The sequence below is a fragment of the Rhipicephalus sanguineus genome, chromosome 2, assembly GCF_013339695.2.
Source record: "Rhipicephalus sanguineus isolate Rsan-2018 chromosome 2, BIME_Rsan_1.4, whole genome shotgun sequence".
Classification (NCBI taxonomy): domain Eukaryota; kingdom Metazoa; phylum Arthropoda; class Arachnida; order Ixodida; family Ixodidae; genus Rhipicephalus; species Rhipicephalus sanguineus.
The window spans coordinates 177,707,960-177,727,640 of record NC_051177.1 but is presented as its reverse complement, the minus strand read 5'-3'; the positions used below and the strand labels follow the sequence as shown (position 1 = coordinate 177,727,640).

At 50.1% G+C, this 19,681-nt stretch overlaps 2 protein-coding genes across 2 annotated transcripts in view; one reads left to right on the top strand and one right to left on the bottom strand.

Moving 5' to 3' along the window:
• LOC125757403 (uncharacterized) overlaps positions 1-19,681 on the bottom strand; it is a 54,952-nt gene that overhangs the window by 21,601 nt on the left and 13,670 nt on the right. The window lies entirely within an intron of this gene.
• Positions 14,384-18,215, top strand: LOC125757258 (uncharacterized). The gene is made up of 4 exons (XM_049412695.1): positions 14,384-16,628; positions 16,690-16,836; positions 16,910-17,350; positions 17,435-18,215. Exons 1-4 carry the CDS (start codon positions 14,787-14,789, stop codon positions 18,194-18,196), a joined length of 3,192 nt encoding a protein of 1,063 aa, XP_049268652.1. The 5' UTR covers positions 14,384-14,786; the 3' UTR covers positions 18,197-18,215.

Genomic DNA, 19,681 nt, shown 5'->3' with positions numbered 1-19,681 from the left:
TGGCTGAACTAGATTCACACTATATATCTTACACCGTAACCAGAATCTTGAATTTAAAATTAGTCCCAACGCAGAATACATGCACGAAGAAAAGAAACGTACGATACAAGCGCTCACTAACACTGTTCTATTCTTTCATACGCAAGTGCATATATAAGGTGGTGGTGAAAAACGTTTTTTTTGAGAAGGCTAAAAAGGTAAAAAAAATATTTTAAAAAATAAAAAGCAGCGTTGTGGGCGGCCTTCAGGCTGCCGGTTGTGGCGTCCAGACCGTGCCTAGCCGCGAATTCCTCCGCCCAAGTCACCAGCCGAAGTTGGAGATCCGGCATGGTGCTGGACAAAGCAGCCTCCCACTGCTGCGGACTTCTTTAAGTGCCAAGAGGCAGGGGGAAAGTGTGCCGGACATGAGAAAAAAATATGATCATAATTGGCGTTGGAGCTGCCACATAAGCGGCAGGCCGGCAAGTACCTCGCGGGGTGGAAGAGGGCAAGACGTGCGGGAGTAAGGAAGGTGTGGGCCTGCAGCTGGCGCCACAAGTGTTGGTGATGCTGAGAAAGGGATTTGTGCGGTGGGGGGAAAGTGAGGCGAGAGAGGCGGTAGTGCAGTGTGATGTCGTGGTACGTGAGGAGCGCCTCGCGCGTGTCCATTACCGGCGGTGGCGGGCTTGCTCGGTCAGTCGAATCGCGAGCGATGGAATTGGCCGCCTCGTTGCTAGGATGACCCGCGTGAGCAGGTACCAGATGATATAAATGGGGCGAGAAGGAGTGGCGCCAGAGCGCAAGATACCGGCGGCCGGTGGTGCCACCCGTCCAACTGTGTAGTTGTATACCGCAGGCTTAGAGTCACAGAAAATTTATTCCGCGGAGGTTTGTGTAATGGCAAGGGCGATAGCAGCCTCTTCGGCCTCGACAGAGGTGGAAGTGTAGACGGAGGCCGTAATAGTGGGTCGGAGGGAGTTGTCGGTGACTGCAACAGCGTGGGCTGTGTAGTGGCGGTACGGGTCGGCATCCACATAAGCCACGGCAGGTTGCCGTCCGAACCTACGCCAGAGCGCGGAGGCTCGCGCTACTCTACGGGAAGGGTGGTGCTCAGGATGCATATTATTAGGGAGGGGATCAATGGTTAGGAGGGAAGAGACGTGGGAAGGGATGGGCAGGGTGGTGGGAAGGGGCATATTGAATATTGTTGAATGTGCATTGGAAGAAAGAAGAGAAGAAAATGTGGGCACGAGAGGAGAGCTCGCGCAGGGTGTGCCGAAACGAACGTTTGCCTAGCATGGACGTGTTTTGTTATCTGAGTCATTAAACCTTTGTTCGTTTCCATTCTACCGGCGAAGACACCTTTATTCAACATTTTATGGTGCCGAAACCCGGGAGTCTGCGATCCAAGCGACCAGACGAAAGGACTTCGCGCGCAACGAAGATGGAGCGCGTCAAAGGCAAACGAACGACTCAACGAGCTCTGCACACGCGTCTACGAAACGAGTCAAGACAACTAATCGAATCAAGCCAATTCTCCTCATCGGATCTTCGTGTGGTGCACGACAGGCTAAATGTGTGCAACGACGTCCTGCGGGCGCTCAACTTAGAGCTTGAAGAACACCTCACGGACGACCAAGTCGCGGAAGATTATGTCTCCGTGGCAGAATATGAAGACAACACTGCTGCTACGCTGTCGTTGCTCTGTCACCACATGGAGGAGCTTAAGGCGCCAGCGTCAAGGATCACCCACAGTGCTGCAACGAACGATGTAGAGTACGAAGTTATCGCCACTGCAGGAAGCCGTGCCCTTGGAGATCAGATCAGACAAGAGCTCGTCGGCTCTCGTTTTCCTAAACTGGAGATGCTACACTTCAATGGAAGCCCTACGCAGTGGCAGCCTTTCTGGGACATGTTTAAACACGCGGTTCACGAAAACCCGAGTCTCACGAACATCGAACGATTCCACTATTTGAAGAACCTTCTGACTGGACAGGCTGCGAAGGCCATCGACGGCATTCAAGCCACGGAGGGGTCATACGAAGATGCCATCACCCTTCTAACTAATCGATTTGGGAACAAAAAGATCATTGAACAGAATTTCTTGGCGAACCTCCGAACGATCAAGCCAGTGAAATCTTCCACCGACGTAGCATCGCTGCGCAACTTATTGGGCACCGTCCACATCAACATCAGAGGACTAAAGGCGCTCGGATGCCCGGAGCTCTCCTATGATTCATGCTCGTGGGGGTCCTCACAAAAGCGATCCCAGGCGATATCTTGGTGGAGTATTTCAAGCAACAGAGCCGCAAGACGAACGTCGAGGCACTTGCGTCATCGGAGGCGGAACTGCAGGACCTTCTCGACTACGTCCGCATGGCGGTGGAAGCTCGTGAGAGAAGTGCCTTGGTGGACACCTCTGGGCATGGTTCCCGATATCAGCGACAAGGGGCGCTTCACAACGCTTCACCTACGGATTCTGCTCTGAGCAGCCACGCAACGAATCAGAAAGGTACCTGTTTCTTTTGCGTATCTTCAGCCCACACTACGGAGTCATGCGCTTCCGACATTAGCATACACTAGAAAAAGAGTCGCTTAGCCACGCCCGGCGGGTGTTTCAAATGCACAAGCAAGGACCATCGCTCTAAAGAATGCCGTCGCTATCTGTTATGTTTTAAGTGCAACGGAAGGCACGCAACCGTTGTTTGTAACCCCGAATACGCTGAGAAGCAGCGCTCAAACGAAGCAAGGACCCCTATCTTACATGTCAAAACGAATAAGTCGTCATCGCAAAATACTGAGAACGTGGTTCTGCTGCAGACGTTCCGAGCATGGTTGGCAAACCAATGTGACTCCATCTTTATTAGAGGTGTCTTCGACAATGGAAGCCAACGGACATTCATTAGAGAAGACATCTCTAAGAAACTAAGCCTCCCCACAGTGCGCACCATCGAAATGGACGTAATGACATTTGGAGGAACCAGCGGAACGCCGGAAAGACGACTGAACATTGTCAACGTGACGATATTGAATCAATTCGATCATTCCAAACATGACGTAGAGGCTATAGAAGTTCCGTTCTTCTGTGAGCAGCTGGTTCAAATGCCAGCGACAAACAGGTTTTTGCAACAGCTGTTAGAAGAAAAAAGTACATGGCTGATACAGTACACATCCCTGGACTAAAAGCTGGGGACGGCATATGCTTGCTCGTTGGAGCTGACCAAATGTGGAAATTTTTGTTAATCGAAGTTTTCCCTCACGAGCAGCAACAAGTCCTAGTAGCCATTAACAGAAAGCTTGGATGGATCTTTCAAGGACCTATACAATGCGAAGGGCAGCATTTTAAGCGTGCTGCTACTGCTCACATCCGTGTACTTCGCACAAGCTGCGTAGACGCAGAGGTGTCTCGCACGCTACAACAATTTTGGGATCTTGACAGCATTGGTATATCGGGCCCACTCACAAAAGACGACCATGACAACGCTGTAATGAAGCAATTTACTGACGCTATCCAGTACAACAATGGGCGATATGAGGTTGCACTTCCTTGGAAGCCGCTAACTTCGAATCTAGCGAACAACCGAGCCGTTGCTGTGCGCAGACTTCACAGTTTGCTACGACGCCTTTACGCAGAGCCCGAGCTTATGCAACAATTCGACAAGGCGATCAGGCAGTACGAAGCTGACGGACATGCCGAAAGGATTCAATTTGAAACCGATGAACCAATCAAGTGCTACTACATGCCTCATCATGCCGTAATTCGAGAATCTTCTACGACCACACGGTTGAGGGTAGTATTCGACGCCTCATCTCACGCGCCAGGCGTAGCATCGCTGAATGATCACCTGGAGAAAGGCCCGAAGATAAACAACAACATATTAATAATGTTGGTCAACTTTAGGTTACATAAGATTGGAATTACTGCAGATGTCCAGAAAGCGTTCCTACAGATAGGAATTAACAAAGACAGAGATGCCTTACGGTTTATGTGGTTTGAACGCACACCGGCTACAGGTCAATCACTGCCTAAATTCGAAACATACAGAATGACTCGAGTTCCATTTGGTACGACAGCAAGCCCATTTCTACTCACTGCGACATTACAGTACCATTTCAAGCACGTTGAACCAGCCCTGCAAGATACAGCGCAACAATTATCGCACAACTTCTACGTTGACGACCTTGTCACAGGGGTATCCTCATCACGCGAAGCGTTACAATTATTCCACGACGCAAATACTATTCTGAGCAGCGCTGGAATGGAGCTCCAGAAATGGTCGACGAACGATGAGAAATCGCAACAAATCATCAGTCAAGGTGCAGAGACACCTTCCGAAGCGGACCCGACAAAAGTCATTGGTCTCTTATGGGACACGAATGACGACCGACGTCGACTTAACATTAAGCCGATGTTAATTTTTCTTCAAAATAAAGAAGACACCAAGATATTTGTGCTTCAGACAACCGTAAGAATTTTTTATCCTTTGGGGTGGCTATCTCCCTTTCTTGTCAGGATAAAATTCCTGTTCCAACGTCTCTGGCAGCACGGAACTACGTGGGAAGAAACCATGCATGCACCATTGCATGAAGAATGGGACCATTGGTGTGCAGAACTTCAAGGCCTTCAGGAGTTTTCACTTCCGAAGTGTGAGCTGAAGCTGTGCGTAAACCAGTCCACAGGTTATCAGCTTCACATATTTGCGGATGACAGGAGAAGTGCTTACGGAGTAGTGGCATACCTCAAGGTCGTAGATCAAGACGGAAATGCTCATATACAGTTATTAATGTCTAAATGCAGAGTTGCCCCAATGAAACAAATATCCTTGCCACGCTTGGAACTGGTAGCCGCTGTGTTGGCTGCTAGAGTGCTCCAGTTCTTACGTGATGCTCTCGCATCGAGAAACTGGAAAATTGAGGAGTACTGTTGGACAGATTCAACAGTTACAATCTGCGGGATCCGAAGCTCCGCCGTCAAATGGAAGCAATTTGTTTCGAACAGAGTAATTGAAATACAAGAAACAGCTGCTCCAGAACAGTGGAATCATTGCCCTGGTATTGAAAACCCGGTTGATCTGTTGACTCGTGGACTTCCGCTAAAAGAGGCTTTAAATAACCGATTGTGGTGGAAGGGCCCTGAGTGGTTGTCCAAATCATCAGATTGTTGGCCAACGATGGACAACCCTACGCCCGCTAAGGCGTCAGATGAACTGCTCAATTGTGAGTTGAAAACAGTTGTTCCGGCCCTGATCATTGTGACAAAGCATTAGCCCAGAGAAATACAGCTCCTGGATCAAAATGGTGAGGGTCACTGCATGGATCAGACACTTTGTGAACAACTGTAGCTTCGCAAGCCACCGCAGAGTTGGAGTATTATCTACTCAAGAAGTTCAAGAAGCAGAATACTTTTGGTTTAGACAAGCCCAGGTAGATGCATATGGAAGAGAGACAGCTCAACACAAAGCGGGACACAATTTGGACAAGTTCATCGATAGGCGAACTACACCCATTCATCGACGTCAAGAGTGTTCTGAGGGAAGAACACGCCTCGACAACGCTGATCTCACGTGCTGCGAGATGACACCGGTGCTACTCCCAAACAATCATCCTGTGACTGACCTCATCGTTATGCGGTATCACAAAACAGTGCTTCATGGTGGTGTTGGTGCAACGCCACCCGAGATTCGCGCTAGGTTTTGGCTGGTGAGAGCCAGACAAGCCGTGAAACGTGCGATTGGAAAGTGTTTGACGTGTGCGCGATTTCGAGCGAAGGCGACAAGTGTACCAGTGTCCCCTCTTCCAAGTGATCGAGTGCGTAACGCTAGGCCTTTCGAAATAACGGGAGTAGAATTTGCAGGACACATGTTCGTGAAGGACCATGATGGTGCAAAGAAAGTGTATATTGTGCTTCTTTCTTGTGTAGTGGTGAGGGCCATTCATACAGAGTATGTTCTAGATCTCACTGCAAATTCTTTCCTTATGGCCTTTAAGAGGTTTTGAGCTAGACGAGGAACACCGCGAATTGTTTACTCCGACAATGCCAAAACTTTTAAGAAGGCTGCAAGAGAATTAGATTATATGCACCATTTGCTAAGAAAAGAAGAAGTTACCAACTATTGTGTGAACAATAAGGTAACTTGGAAGTTCTCAGCAGAATAAGCTCCTTGGTGGGGTGACTTTTGGGAGAGACTCATTAGAATTGTTAAAGACTGTATTCGGAGATCAGTTGGTAAACGCATGTTAAACCTACAGGAACTGATAATGTTACTAGCCGAAATGGAAGCAGTGGTAAATTCCAGGCCTTTAACTTTCACTTACTCGAGCCCAACCGATTTGTGGGTTCACAGGCTGCGTATACTGCAACACCTATGGAAGCGGTGGCTGCGCGAATATTTACTTCTACTTCGCAGTGCGCATTCGCGAACGGTAATTAGTAACCACGGCATTGAACAGGGAGAGGTAGTGATTGTTCAGGAGGACAACGTTCCTAGAATGTTTTGGAAAACCGCTATAATCAGTGGATGTATCAAGGGTAAAGATGGAGTGGTCCGCGCATGTAAAATAAGGTTACCACGGGGATCCGAAGTTGTACGGCCAGTTCAAAAATTGTATCCCCTCGAACTCTTCACCTCAGGCCCCGGAGTGTATTGAATATTGTTGAATGTGCATTGGAAGAAAGAAGAGAAAGAAATGTGGGCACGAGAGGAGAGCTCGCGCAGCGTGTGCCGAAATGAACGTTTGCCTAGCATGGACGTGTTTTGTTATCTAAGTCATTAAACCTTTGTTCGTTTCCATTCTACCGGCGAAGACACCTTTATTCAACAGGGCATACGAGGGGAGAGTTTAAGGGTGGAAAGAAGTGCGCGACCAGGCCGGGTGCGGGAGAGGCGGAGGAGCTGGGCCGTGCGATGGGCCTCTGTCAGCTCCGTGAGGGAGTTGTGGACGCCCAGCAACAATAGCCGAGCCGTTGATGTAGATGTGGGAAGGGACAGGGCCGACTTATACGCACGCCTGGCGAATAAGGCTGTTAACTTTGTCTTCCTCGGTGCGAGAAAGGAAGAAATACGAAAGAGAATAGACGAAGCGGCTGAGAACAATGGCCTGGACCAAGCGGCGGAGGTCGTGCTTGCGCATGCCGTGGTGGCGGTTCGCAATGCGGCGTATGAGGCGCATGGTCTGGTGTACCGTGTTGCTGAGCTGAGTGATGAGGGTAGTGTGCTTGCCATTGGACTGAAGAAAGAGGCCGAGGATCCGTAGGGTAGAGACGAAAGGAAGGGGTGTGCCGTGAACGGAGACGGTGAGTGGAAAAGGTGACAGGGGAGCCATCCCCCGAGGCAGAAGGAGCAAAAGCCCCGATTTGGTCGGGGAGCAGCTCAACCCGATAGCTCGGGCGTGAGTCGTCCCCGCGTACACACCCGCCTGGAGAGTGGTCTCTATGTCGCCAATATTGCCGGTGGTCACCCAAAGGGTAATGTCATCGGCATAGAAAGCATGTGACAGGGCTTGAATAGTGCTCAGGGCACGTGCGAGTGGGAAGAGGGTAATGTTGAAAAGAATAGGTGACAGGACAGAGCCTTGGGGAGTACCCTTGTTGCCAAGGGAGAAAGAGGGAGAAGAAAGCGGGCCGTGTGAGATTTCGGCTGTGCGGTGGGCGAGTAAAGTGGTGATGTAAGCATGTACACGGGTTCCGACGTCAAGGGAAAAGAGAGCGTCCAGAATGGCAGTGTGGTGTGCATTGTCGAATGCATTGGTAAGGTCCAGCGCCAGGATAACTCGAGTGCGTTTGTGGTGCGAGGGGTGTAGGACGTCCGCGGTGAGCTGGAGCATGACGTCCTGGATAGACAACTGCGGACGAAAGCCGAACATGGAGTCCGGATATAGGTCATGGTCATCCAAGGAGGTTTGGAGGCGGGCCAGGATTACGTGATCGAACAGCTTGCCGAGGCAAGAGGTGAGAGATGGGACGGAGGTGCTCGAGGGAAATAGGTTTGCCAGGTTTGGGGATGAGTGAGACACTTGCATGGGTCCAGGGCGAGGGAAGAGTACCAGCCTGCCAATGTGTGTTGAAAAGGTCAGTAAGGGCTTCGAGGGAGGGAGTATCAAGGTTGCGGAGTGCCTTGTGGGTGATGTGCTCCGCCCCGGGGGCCGAAGTCGTCCAGAGCGTGAATAGCGCAGCACGAACCTCGCCCAGGGAGATGTCCGCATCAAGATCGGGGTTGGGGGAGCCAGTGTGAGCGGGAAGAGGAATAGGGGGGTCGGTGCAGAGGTAGCAACCCCGGAGGGCCGCCAGGAACTCAGTATCGGTGAGTGGGGAAGAGTGAAGAAGATGGACGATATTTTTGCGCTTGGAAGCTGTGGTATGTGTGGGGTCTAGCAGCACCCTGACAAGCGACCACGTGTCGCGGAGGCCCAGGTTGCCGGCCATGCGGTCGCAGGTCTGACCCCACTGTTGTCGTAGAAGAGAGGAGCAGTGCTCCACCATTTCCGACGCGAGCCGGGCCAAACGGTGGCGCAGACGGCGATTGTGCTTCTGGGTCTACCACCGGCGGTGGACAGCGTGATAGGCCTCCCAGAGGTGCAGTAGACGGTTGTCTGCCGTAGTGGAGTATGCAAGCGCAAGGCGACCTTACCGCACGCACACGCACAACAATATCTCTAAACCAAAACGTGAAACAAGGATGATAGTCAATTAGGTAGGCGAAGACATAAAATCATGTTCAGGTGTGTAAAGGAATTGTAGCGAAGCCTTGGGACATAGTAATGGGTTGCTTTCTCCAGCACCTTCTTGTGGGTCGTCCTTCTTGGCTTCTGAAAGGACGCCGCTCGCGCAGAGTTCGTGCCTTGCCGTGACTGTCGTCATTACGCAGCGTCGTTAAGTGCCGTCTTTTAAACACCTTAACAATTTGGTGGAGGTGCGGGGGTGGAGAGAGATGTACTCCCATCCAATGCCCTTGGAGCTTCGATCCCGTACCCTGCTATCTACCATGCCTCAAGACGCCGCCCAGCAAATGCCTGCTCCCGCAGCGACCGCATGTCACGGTGTACCTCATGTCCGCGGCCCAGCTGTATCCAGTGGTGCGGATGACATCGACGTGGAGGACTGACTCGCGATGTGCGAGCACATGTGGGTCCCCAATAAATGGGACGAAGAAGGCAAGTTGAGAAACTTGGTATTCTACCTCGCGGGAGTAGCAAGCTTGTGGTACAACAACCACGCGTCCGATTTTGCGACTTGGTCCGATTACAAGACCGCCGTCATCAGCGTTTTTGGCAGCCCAGCAGTTCGTAAGCTGCAAGCAGAACAGCGCTTACGCGAACGAGCTCAGCAGGCCGGTGAATCTTTCACAAGTTATATCGAAGACGTCCTCGACTTGTGTAAGAAAGCCAACGGAACCATGTTTGAGTCTGAGAAGATCCGGTACTTAATGGAAGGTATTGACGACGGTGCCTTCACCATGCTACTCGCCAAAATCCTGGCACAGTGGCCGAGGCCCTAGCGCTGTGCCAGAGCTACGAGGAGCTCCGCCAGCAGTGTTCGATGACCCGTCGCTTTCCATCACGCGACGCAGAGCTTGCTGGCTTGGCGGCAGTATCTGACCAGGCCGCGTTGCTGGCAGAAGTCAAGTCATTCGTGCGTGAGGAAATTGCACGCCAGTTCTCTCTCCTGGCCTTTGCCCACCCGCCGCACTTTCAACAGTCGTCGACCACACTTCTTCCTTCCCTTCGCCGAGCGATTGAGCAGGAAATTGCGGAGGTCATGCCTGAGTACCACCCGCAACATCCGGCTCCGGCGCCCCTGAGTTACGCTCAAGCTGTCGCCTGGACACCCAAAGTAATTCCTGCGGCTGCCCCAATGAGTTACGCCGAAGCCGCCGCTAGACCTCCGTTCTTTGAATCAGGTGTGCCGGCGACGCCATCTCTAGGCACCGACTACAGCCCACCATGTAGTCATTTTAGCAGCCGCCCCATAAATCGCGTTCTGCGACATGGGCGGGAACAACCCCGGCGTACCAATGGCACACACCCAACAACCGGCCCATCTGCTTTGCTTGAGGTTACGCCAGTCACGTGGCACGTTATTGCCAACGCGTGCAGCCGCCTCGAGTCACGTCACCTGTTACCAGTCAGTCAAGCCATGTATTCTACGACCCACCTCCACCTATGTCACCGACGTCACGCCCACCTCCAGCTACTCGCCGTTCTCCGTCTAAACGACGTCGCTCGCTGACACCCATGCGGCCACGATCGGGCGCACGAGAGCACGAAAACTAGTCGTCGCGGTCCAGGAGGCAAGGGCTGCCACGCTATCGAACTGTGAAAGCTCTCAGAAAAGTCCAACGAATGTAACCGACGTGTTTGTGGACGGTGTTCGTGCATCGGCCCTTATGGATACTGGAGCCGCTGTCTCCGTTATGGACGCAAAACTTTACTGCTTACTCCGAAAAGTGATGACGCCACTTTCTGGGATGTCCCTCCGTACCGCGAGCTCCCAGAGTATTCATCCTACAGCAGTATGCACTGCTCGCGTCGTCATTCAAGACGTTCTGTATGACGTCGAGTTCATCATAATTGCGGCATGCTCTCACGACGTCATCCTGGGATGGGCTCTCCCGCCACGACGCCGTAATTCGTTGCGCACCAGCCGAAATTGAACTCTCACCGTTCTCACATTTGACGCCGGGAGACAGTCCATCAGTGAACAAAATTCTCGTCAAATATGATACGAAAGTGCCTCCGAACTCGTCAACGGCTGCGTCGGTCTATTGCGCCGGCCTCTCCGACACCACTGCAATCCTTTCGCCATCTGACCGCGTATGCACTAGGAAAGGGTTGCTGGTACCTTTCGCGACCATGCTAGTCACTCAGGGCAGCACCGCTATTTTTGTTACCAACCCATCCCCGTTCATTTTTACGTTGGTTCGAGGGGAATGTCTCGACAGAGTGGAAACCGTTGAAGACGCACAAGTTCTGGACGCGCACGATGACTCGCACTGTACCAGTTCCCGTACCATCAGTGCTGTTTCCACGTCTGATTCGTCACCCGCTGATGTATTTGGTCCCTCCATTGCTGAGAACCTTACGTCGGCCCAGCGTTTACGGCTTCTGTGCTTGTCGGATGAAGTTCGTCATTCTTTCGATGTCGGGCAAATTTCCCTAGGCCGCACGTCCGCTGTTACGCATCGCATCGGCACTGGCGCCCAACCACCACTGCGGCAACGTGCATTTCGCGTGTCTCCCGCAGAACGCCGGGTAATTTTAACACGAAAGTGTATTATGCCGGGGTCCACCAAGACTTCAGTGACGTATTTCCGTCACGGAAATCATGTCAAAAAAATTTACACGAGCAGATGGCAAAGAAAAAAAACTTCCGCAAACGGGCATCGAACCCACGACCGCTCAGTCTGCAACAGCAGATGCCGGGCACGCTATCCACTGCGCCATGGTCACAGACTCTAGAGTATTTACAAATGCGCCTTTTATATCTACCACTCTCCCGGTCGGCGGGGTGGTGTTGCTCTCTGGGAGCGGTAAAGTAAAGTAATTCATCATTAATGTGGCATCCGTGAATAACATCCTACAACGCGTTACACGTCCGTCCCATTTAGAGCGTTTTCAATATAAGTTCAGTTATATCAATGCCTTAACACACCGCGAGGTGTGATCTTAGCCGAAGCGTCGTAAAAAGCGTCGTAAAAGCGTCGGCCTTGCTCATAGCATCACGCTAATCGAAACCAAAAAATCACAGCCACGGTGTGAGAAAAAAACGCCAGGCCTGCGCTGAAACCGCAGCACAGTCACAGCGAAAGCTGGAAGAGCGGCGTTTCTAGAGCCCGTTAAGCTCTCCTGGGGCTACAATACAAGTACATTAGAAAGGTACCCACTACGCCATTAATCACAATTTTTGTGAAGTCGGGAAGCCCCTACTAAGCCATTATTTGTCATTCTGCGGAGAAGCGAGGCACCAGCTACACGTCTCTAAGGCATTATGTGCACTTCGTTGACGCGACGACTGATGACGATGAAGAAATATGGCTCAGTCCTTTGTAATGGGTTGGAATCTTTAAACGGCCCAGCAGTTATGTAATTTGCATTGGGTGACGCCCGGTCGCTATTTCCCTCTCCCGTCATGCTGTATAACATACGTTGACGTGGGAGAGAGACGGGAGGTGGGTGGCGAAGAACTTTACTGAGACCCCGAGGAAGTGGATCATGCGCTTATGGGCTTCCTTGGCAACCAATACAAGTGCACTTGCGAGGAACCCACTATGCTATAAATCATTGTAATTTTACTGAGACCCCGAGGAAGTGGATCATGCGCTTATGGGCTTCCTTGGCAACCAATACAAGTGCAGTTGCGAGGAACCCACTACGCTATAAATCGTTCTAATTTTATTGAGACCCCGAGGAAGTGGATCATGCGCTTATGGGCTTCCTTGACAACCAATACAAGTGCACTTGCGAGGAACCCACTATGCTATAAATCATTGTAATTTTACTAGGACCCCGAGGAAGTGGATCATGCGCTTATGGGCTTCCTTGTCAACCAATACAAGTGCACTTGCGAGGACCCCACTATGCTATAAATCATTGTAATTTTACTGAGACCCCGAGGAAATGGATCATGCGCTTATGGGCTTCCTTGGCAACCAATACAAGTGCAGTTGCGAGGAACCCACTACGCTATAAATCGTTGTAATTTTATTGAGACCCCGAGGAACTGGATCATGCGCTTATGGTCTTCCTTGGCAACCAATACAAGTGCACTTTCGAGGAACCCACTACACTATAAACTACGCTACGCTATCTCCTATCTCTCAGGCTATCATTGTAATTTTTGAGAAGTAGGGCAGCAGGCACTGTGCCATTTTTCATCATTCTACGGAGAGCGTTGGTACCTGCTAAACGCATGTAAGGCATCATGCGCACTTTGTTGATGCTGTGCCTGATGACGATGAAGAACTATGGCAGAGCCCTTTGTAATGGGTTGGAAGCATTCAACAAGCTACTCGTTGCGCAATTCGCATTGTGTGACGCCGGGTTACAGAATTCGCGTTGTTCGACGCTTGGTGCTTATTTTACTCTTCTACCACGCTATATTGCATGTGCTAATGTGGTTCCTTCCCGACATGAAGCCTGTATAGGACCTTTTTTGCAAAGCAGTTTGGACCACCGGCATGGCTCAGAGGTTGAATACTGGGCTCCCACGCAGAGGGCCAAGGTTCGAACCTCGTTCCATCCTGGAATTTCTTTCTTATTTCGTTTTTTTTCTTATTTCGAGCGATACTGGTTACGGACACCGGCGGCGGCGGCGGACAACTACGGCGCCAAAAACGGCCGGTGAAATGATCTCATAACAGCTTTCGCTGTAAAATAATTGAGGTGTGGACATTCTCCGCCTGCCGCGAAGGAGAGCGCGTCCAGATAATGTTCGCCTTTACTACATGCGCCGGCCGCAGTTTCGTGGGGGGCGCTGCGACATGGGGGCTTAAGAAACCTATTGCGACGAGGCGAACGCGCGTTTTTCTTCATTTTTTTTTTCACCTCATTGCATTTTTTTCACGGCGAGTTTTCATACGGCCACAGTATAAACGGCGCACCCGACGCACATAGCGTCCCTAACAGCGTTGCGTACGTAAAAGCGCGGCGTCTTGCTTAGAGCGCGTGAGCAGTCTTTCTGCTCGCTGACTTCTCACATGCGCAACGCCGTTACGGACGCTACGCACGCAGCTCGTCTTCTATAGTACATGCGCCGGCCGCGGTTGCGTGGGAGGCGCTGCGACATGGAGGCCGACAGGAGGAAAGAGGCGAACATTATGTGGACGCGCCGCCGGGCGGAGTGTCCACACCTAAATTATTTTTCTTACACCGTGATCACAGCATATCCACGGAGTGAATGATGATGAGTGGGCGAAGCTGAGGAGGTTCATCGGTAAACCGTGAATCTTCCGTGAATTCTGCCCAGTACATCATCACCGACGTGAGATCGGGCGCGTTTATACTAAAGGTTTGATGAGTTATGACGACTTGCAGCTCACTTTAATTTTACATGTACGCTGTGAATTTTCATTGTTTAGAAAACCATTGCTTTAGAAAAATCTGGCGTCTTTCGTTAAGCAGCTGGCGTCTTTTCGTTTTGCTTTCGAAACATCTGGCGTTCTTTCGTTTTGCTTTTACAAAACATCTGGCGTCTTTCGTTGGTTTATTTCATCAATCAACGGCGTTTTGAACAAAATTTTTATTGTTTAATTACGCACAGGAGAAATCTCACCAGGCACTACCTTGGAGGTAAACAATGGCTGCTAATGGGAATGAGAGACAGAAGAAGTCGGCTTTTAGCTAACACTTACACTTCTACTTCTACTAACGTTTCCTACTGGAAGATGCCAATGGCTGCTAATGGCAACGTTACTAGATACCTTTTTCAGTTTGCAAACTGGGGCGCCGCGGGTGTCACCCTTCCCTGTACCGCCGAGAGGCGGCGCACTCGTCGCTTTTTGACTGGTCTGACGGCCGGCGAAGCGTGCCTCTGGCCATTTGTTCCCGACGCTGCTGCTACAGCAGGTGTGAGTTGGGTGCTTCTTTGTTGCGTGCAAGTGTGTTCCGTAGCCATCGCTGTCCCTGTGAGTCCCAGCGAGATCCAAATCGACGCAGCTCGCTCAGTGTGTGCTCCCGTTGCAACTTACTACGGTTACCGTGCCCCACGTGGTGACCGGCTTGGCGCCGGCGCGTCAGCGCTGATGTGATCTTGTGCCGGGTGCGAGCTACATCTCCCATATGTGTCATGTGACGGTTGTTAAATGTGATAAAACATGCCTCGCTGCTTTGTGACTGGCTGCCGAAGCGGCTATGATTCAACGAGATCCGCGGACGAAAAAAGACATTTTTTCAAGCCGCCCACTGACGACGTGCGCCTTCAAGAGTGGCAACGCGCAATACCCAGATTAGACAAGGAGCTGTCACGCTCTTGTGCTGTTTGTGACCTGCACTTTCAGGAGGACGATATTGTGAAGGACTACGTGCACAAAGTTCATGGTGACGTTGTTGTCATACCACGTGGTAAGTGGGCTCTTAAGGAAGATGCTGTGCCGCGCATTTTTCCCAATTGCCCCAAGTACTTGTCGAAGCCAGCGCGAAAACGCAAGGCCCCAACAGTGCGTACACCTACTCGGCCTAAGCGAAAAAAAGATAAAACGGACACTGACCAAGAAGCTGCGACACCGGACTTCGGCGTCCCTAACGATAGCAGTGCTGGCAGTGAAAACAGTGTTACGCTAGAGAACAACACACAGCTCTTCAGCGAGTTGTCTGACATAGCAGCAGCAGGCCAACGGATCCAGGGTTGGTCGCTCGAGGTTGTTGGCACTACAATCGTGTTGTACAAGCTGGCAATGCGAGAAGAAATTCCAGAGATCGACAGGGCTATGGTAGTGTCGAAACGCCTGACCTTGTCTGTCAGTGCCAAGGGGCAACTTGTTACATCAGCTGTGTATAGTACTGGTGCGGGAATTGAATTGAAATCGTGCGATGATTTAAAGTGCCTACTTTCACGCATTGAAAGGCTGAACATTTGTGAAGGTTGCCCTGCTTATAATTACCCGCACGTCTTGTCATCATCTGTGGCCGTTAAAAATGGCGAAACATGGCATCGCAAATCGTGCACAGTTCTATGTCTGACAGCAGTATGTCAGGAATGCAGCAGTCTGTCCAAGTTGTTTTCACGGCGGCGCAAGACAAGCAGCAGCTTGCAATCTAAGAGTACCAAAGTGAAGTCTCTGCGTCGAAGGGCAATACGAGCGACGATTCAGAGAGAAAAGTTGAAGAAAGAGATAGCCACCGTGAAAAAACAACTCAATAATGTTACAGAGGAGAGGATGGAACGTGCACTTGACATTCTTCCAGCCAAACAGCAGCTGGCTTTCAAGAATGCTTTTCAGGTAGCAAAGGCAAAGGCAAAAAATGGGAAGCGATACACAGAAGAATGGCTGATGACATGCCTTCTGCTGCAGATTTCCAGTCCTAAAGCTTACAAGCTGTTATCTGATATGCAGGTTTTGCCTCTTCCTACAAGAGCACGCCTTCGTCAGATTATTAGTGGCATTCCCTGCAGATATGGCTTTAATGAGGTATCGCTGAAGAGCATCCAAGAGCATTTTCAGAAGAAGAGCCATCTTCAAAGGTGCGGTGTTCTGTTGCTTGATGAGGTAAAGCTCAAGCAATCTGTTGCTTTCAACAAAACATCATATAAGATGGATGGCTTCGTTGACTATGGCGATGTGACAAATGTCACCACTGACCAACTCGCTGACCACGCACTCGTGTTCATGTTTGTTCCACTATTTGAGAGCTGGGTTCAACCCATAGCGTCTTTTGCCACAAAAGGTGCTGCACCTGGACGGATCCTTGCACAGCTCCTTTTGAGTGCCGTGTTGCAGCTTCACAAACATAATGCTTCAGTGCTTGTGGTTGTAAGCGATGGAGCTGGTAATAACCGCTCAATGTGGACAAACCTGGGTATATCAGGAGACATGATGTCACCATGCAACAGCATCGAGCATCCTTGGGAACCCTCACAGAAGATCTTCTTTATCTGTGACGTCCCGCACATAGTCAAGTGCATCAGAAATCACCTGAAAAAGCACACCTATGGAATGGTAAGAGTAAATCTGTGCATTTAGTTGCAACCAAATACTAAAAACGTTCTGTTTTTTTCAGGCTGGGGATCATCAGATAAATTTCGCACATTATGTTGCCCTGTACGAAGCTGAGAAGAGCAAACATACAAGAGTCGTGCCAAAACTGACAAAAGCACATGTTGCCCCAGACAACCTTCAGAAGATGAGTGTCCGACTTGCTACACAGGTGGTACCTTTAAAGACAGCGTAGGCTTGTTTGGGTTATTTTTCAACTAACTTATCAATCCACTTTTTTACAGCTGTTCAGCCGCGGAACGGCTATTGGCATCCGAATATACAGAGAAGCCGGTACTGAAGGCCTGAGGGGCTCTGAGGGAACCGAAGTATTCACCAAACTCCTGAATGACCTGTTCGATGCTTTGAACATAAAGCTACCCGAAAGAGGAATCAAACGCCACTCAAAGGAAATACAGGCAAGTTCTGGTTCATCTTCATACGTATTGATGCTTATAGTGTGCGGATATTTTACCTCATTCATTCAGGTCATCAAGGACTTCTTGGAAATGCTGAATTCCACAGAAAAGAACTCCGTGGAGCAAGGTCTCAAGCTCTTTGCATCGCAACAAACCACTCAATCTCTGCGTGTTACCTTGATGTCAACGCTTGAAGTCATCGAGTTCTTGCTGGATGAGGGCGCACACTATGTTTTGACAGCAAAATTGAACCAGGATCCCTTGGAGGTGAGCATGTGATTGCTGGTGCTTTGAGTGTTGTGCTATAAGTGATGAAGTTGGTTGTAGTTTAACAAACTTCCTGTTTTCCAGCGCCACTTCGGACTTGTTCGGTCATTCGGAGGAGATGAATCTCACCCTACCGTGGTCAACTTTACTCAGATCTTCCGCCTTCTCAGTTTGTACACACCTATAAAGACCGCAATGCGCGGCAGTGTGCAAGGTGTACCAGGGAATGTGCTTGCCAGCGTACAGGACACATTGCGGACAACAAGAGAAGTTCAGCGCACCAAACATGCTTGCTTGCGGGAATTTATAGAGAAAAAACTGCTAAGAATTGTATGTGAAACATCCGGAGAGTCTGGAGAGCAGATTGACGACCACTCTTACTTCAAAGGAGAAGTGGACGACGCTATTGTGTACTACATGAGTGGATATGTAGTGTACAAATTTCAAAAGCATACAGCATGCCTTCTGTGCTTAGAAGATATAAGCAGTGCCGAGCCCGTAGTTGGCTCTGATGCATATCTGACGACTTATAGAAGTTTCAAGGAAGGCTGCATGAAGCATCCAACAGCTAAAATGTTAAGTGTAATGAGAGTTGTGAATGATGTTGTTTCTTCAACATTAGATGAGGCTGGTGCTTGTGAAACCATCTTCTGGAAAGTGCTGGAAGAGCTTGAAAAGTGCAGCATTGCTCGTTTGGGCTGTTCAGAGCATGTAACAACATTCACTTGCCAAATATTGAACTTTGTCATTGTGACGAGAATGCATTTCTTCTCCAGGGATTTCAACCACAAGTTAGAAAGCAAGGAAAAGGTGGCTGTAGCGAACAAAAAAGCACGTCTCCTGTAACTCTGGCTCTTGCCCTTGAAAAAAAAAAAAGTGGCTTTCAGTTTGTCGCAGCGTTCAATAAATTGTGTTTAATTTCACTTTTTCTGTTCTCGATATCTTTCGCATTTTATAGCCTTAAAAAAGGCAAGCTTTTATTCAAGTAGTTCGGTATCTATCTTTGGAAAAAATATTCGAATCGTAGGAATGAGTGATCTGGAAAGAACGAGTGGTTCTGGGCTTTACACTTCATCACCGGCGGCATCAGATCGCTGCGTTGTGTGGCTCATCGTATCAGAATATCTAAGGTTCTACGGGCCAAAACCACGATATGATTGTGAGGCACGTCGTAGTGAAAGGCTTCGGAAATTTCGTTCAACTGGGGTTGCCCTAACCTGCACCTGAATCGAAGTGCATAGCCCTCTAGCATTTAGCCTTAATGCTATGGCCCACTGTCAACAATTTTTCAACATATATAATAGAATTTTAAAGAACAGGAACGCAATAGAGCTGAATGAACAGAAGTCCCGCAAGATTCAGGCACCGCACTCGCGTCTCTGCCGTGTGGCACCGGCTCAATTGCTGCTTTATTTGAGCTCTTGTAACTACCTTCGCTCACTATCTAGGAAAATAACTCCCCTTACAAAATATTAACTGCGTAAATACCGTTTAACACTGTGCGCAGGCTCTGTTACGATGCGGCGACCGGTCCAAAGGCGTCGGAAGCGCCATCTAGGGAGCGGGAAACGAAAGGGGCCGCGTTTCGCCGCCGCATTCCAGTGGAGTTTGCAAACTGAAAAAGGTATCTAGTAACGTTGGCTAATGGGGAATGAGAGACAGAAGAATTCGGCTTTTAGTTAACGCGCACGCTGCGAATTTTTTATTGTTCAACAACGCACAGGAAAAATCTCCCACCGGCACCACCTTGGAGGTCAAAGCGTAAGACTTGTTACGGACTACGACTACTACTACTACTACTACTACGACGACGACGACGACGACGAGGGACGAACGGGTGCCGCCTTAAGGAGCTTCGCCCCTAAAAAAGCTCCGCGACGCGCGCCTGCCTCACCTGGCTGTTACACCGCATTCGCCGCTCAGCCCGAGAGAAATCGCGGCCGGGGGGCGGCACGACGCGCTTTGCGTTGCCCTCTAGTCTGGCCGTGGTGTTCAATCACATTTTAACATGCCGCGGGATGGCGACCAAATTCTGCGTCCAATATGCGACGCTCTTTTGGCTATATCACACCTCGTTCTCTGATTACGCTTTCACCGTTCACTATTATAGCCACCACAAGGTTTTGTGTAATCATTTAACATAGACGTTAGTCGTGGGGATGGAGCTGTCCCACCAAACATCAAAGTGGGTGCATCCACGTTAAACGGTGCTATAGCTGCCAGACATCAATATACATTGTGCAAACTCTTTTATATGACCCATGCGGCCAAGATCGGGCGCACGAGAGCAGGAAAACTAGTCGTCGCGGTCCAGGGGGTCCCATATCAATG

Bases quoted from the DNA above. Each gene is read 5' to 3' on its own strand.
- LOC125757258 (XM_049412695.1), top strand. From the start codon at position 14,787: ATGCCTCGCTGCTTTGTGACTGGCTGCCGAAGCGGCTATGATTCAACG. The intron at 16,629-16,689 runs GTAAGAGTAAAT...TGTTTTTTTCAG, and splicing joins AAAAGCACACCTATGGAATG to GCTGGGGATCATCAGATAAA. The intron at 16,837-16,909 runs GTGGTACCTTTA...ACTTTTTTACAG, and splicing joins GTGTCCGACTTGCTACACAG to CTGTTCAGCCGCGGAACGGC.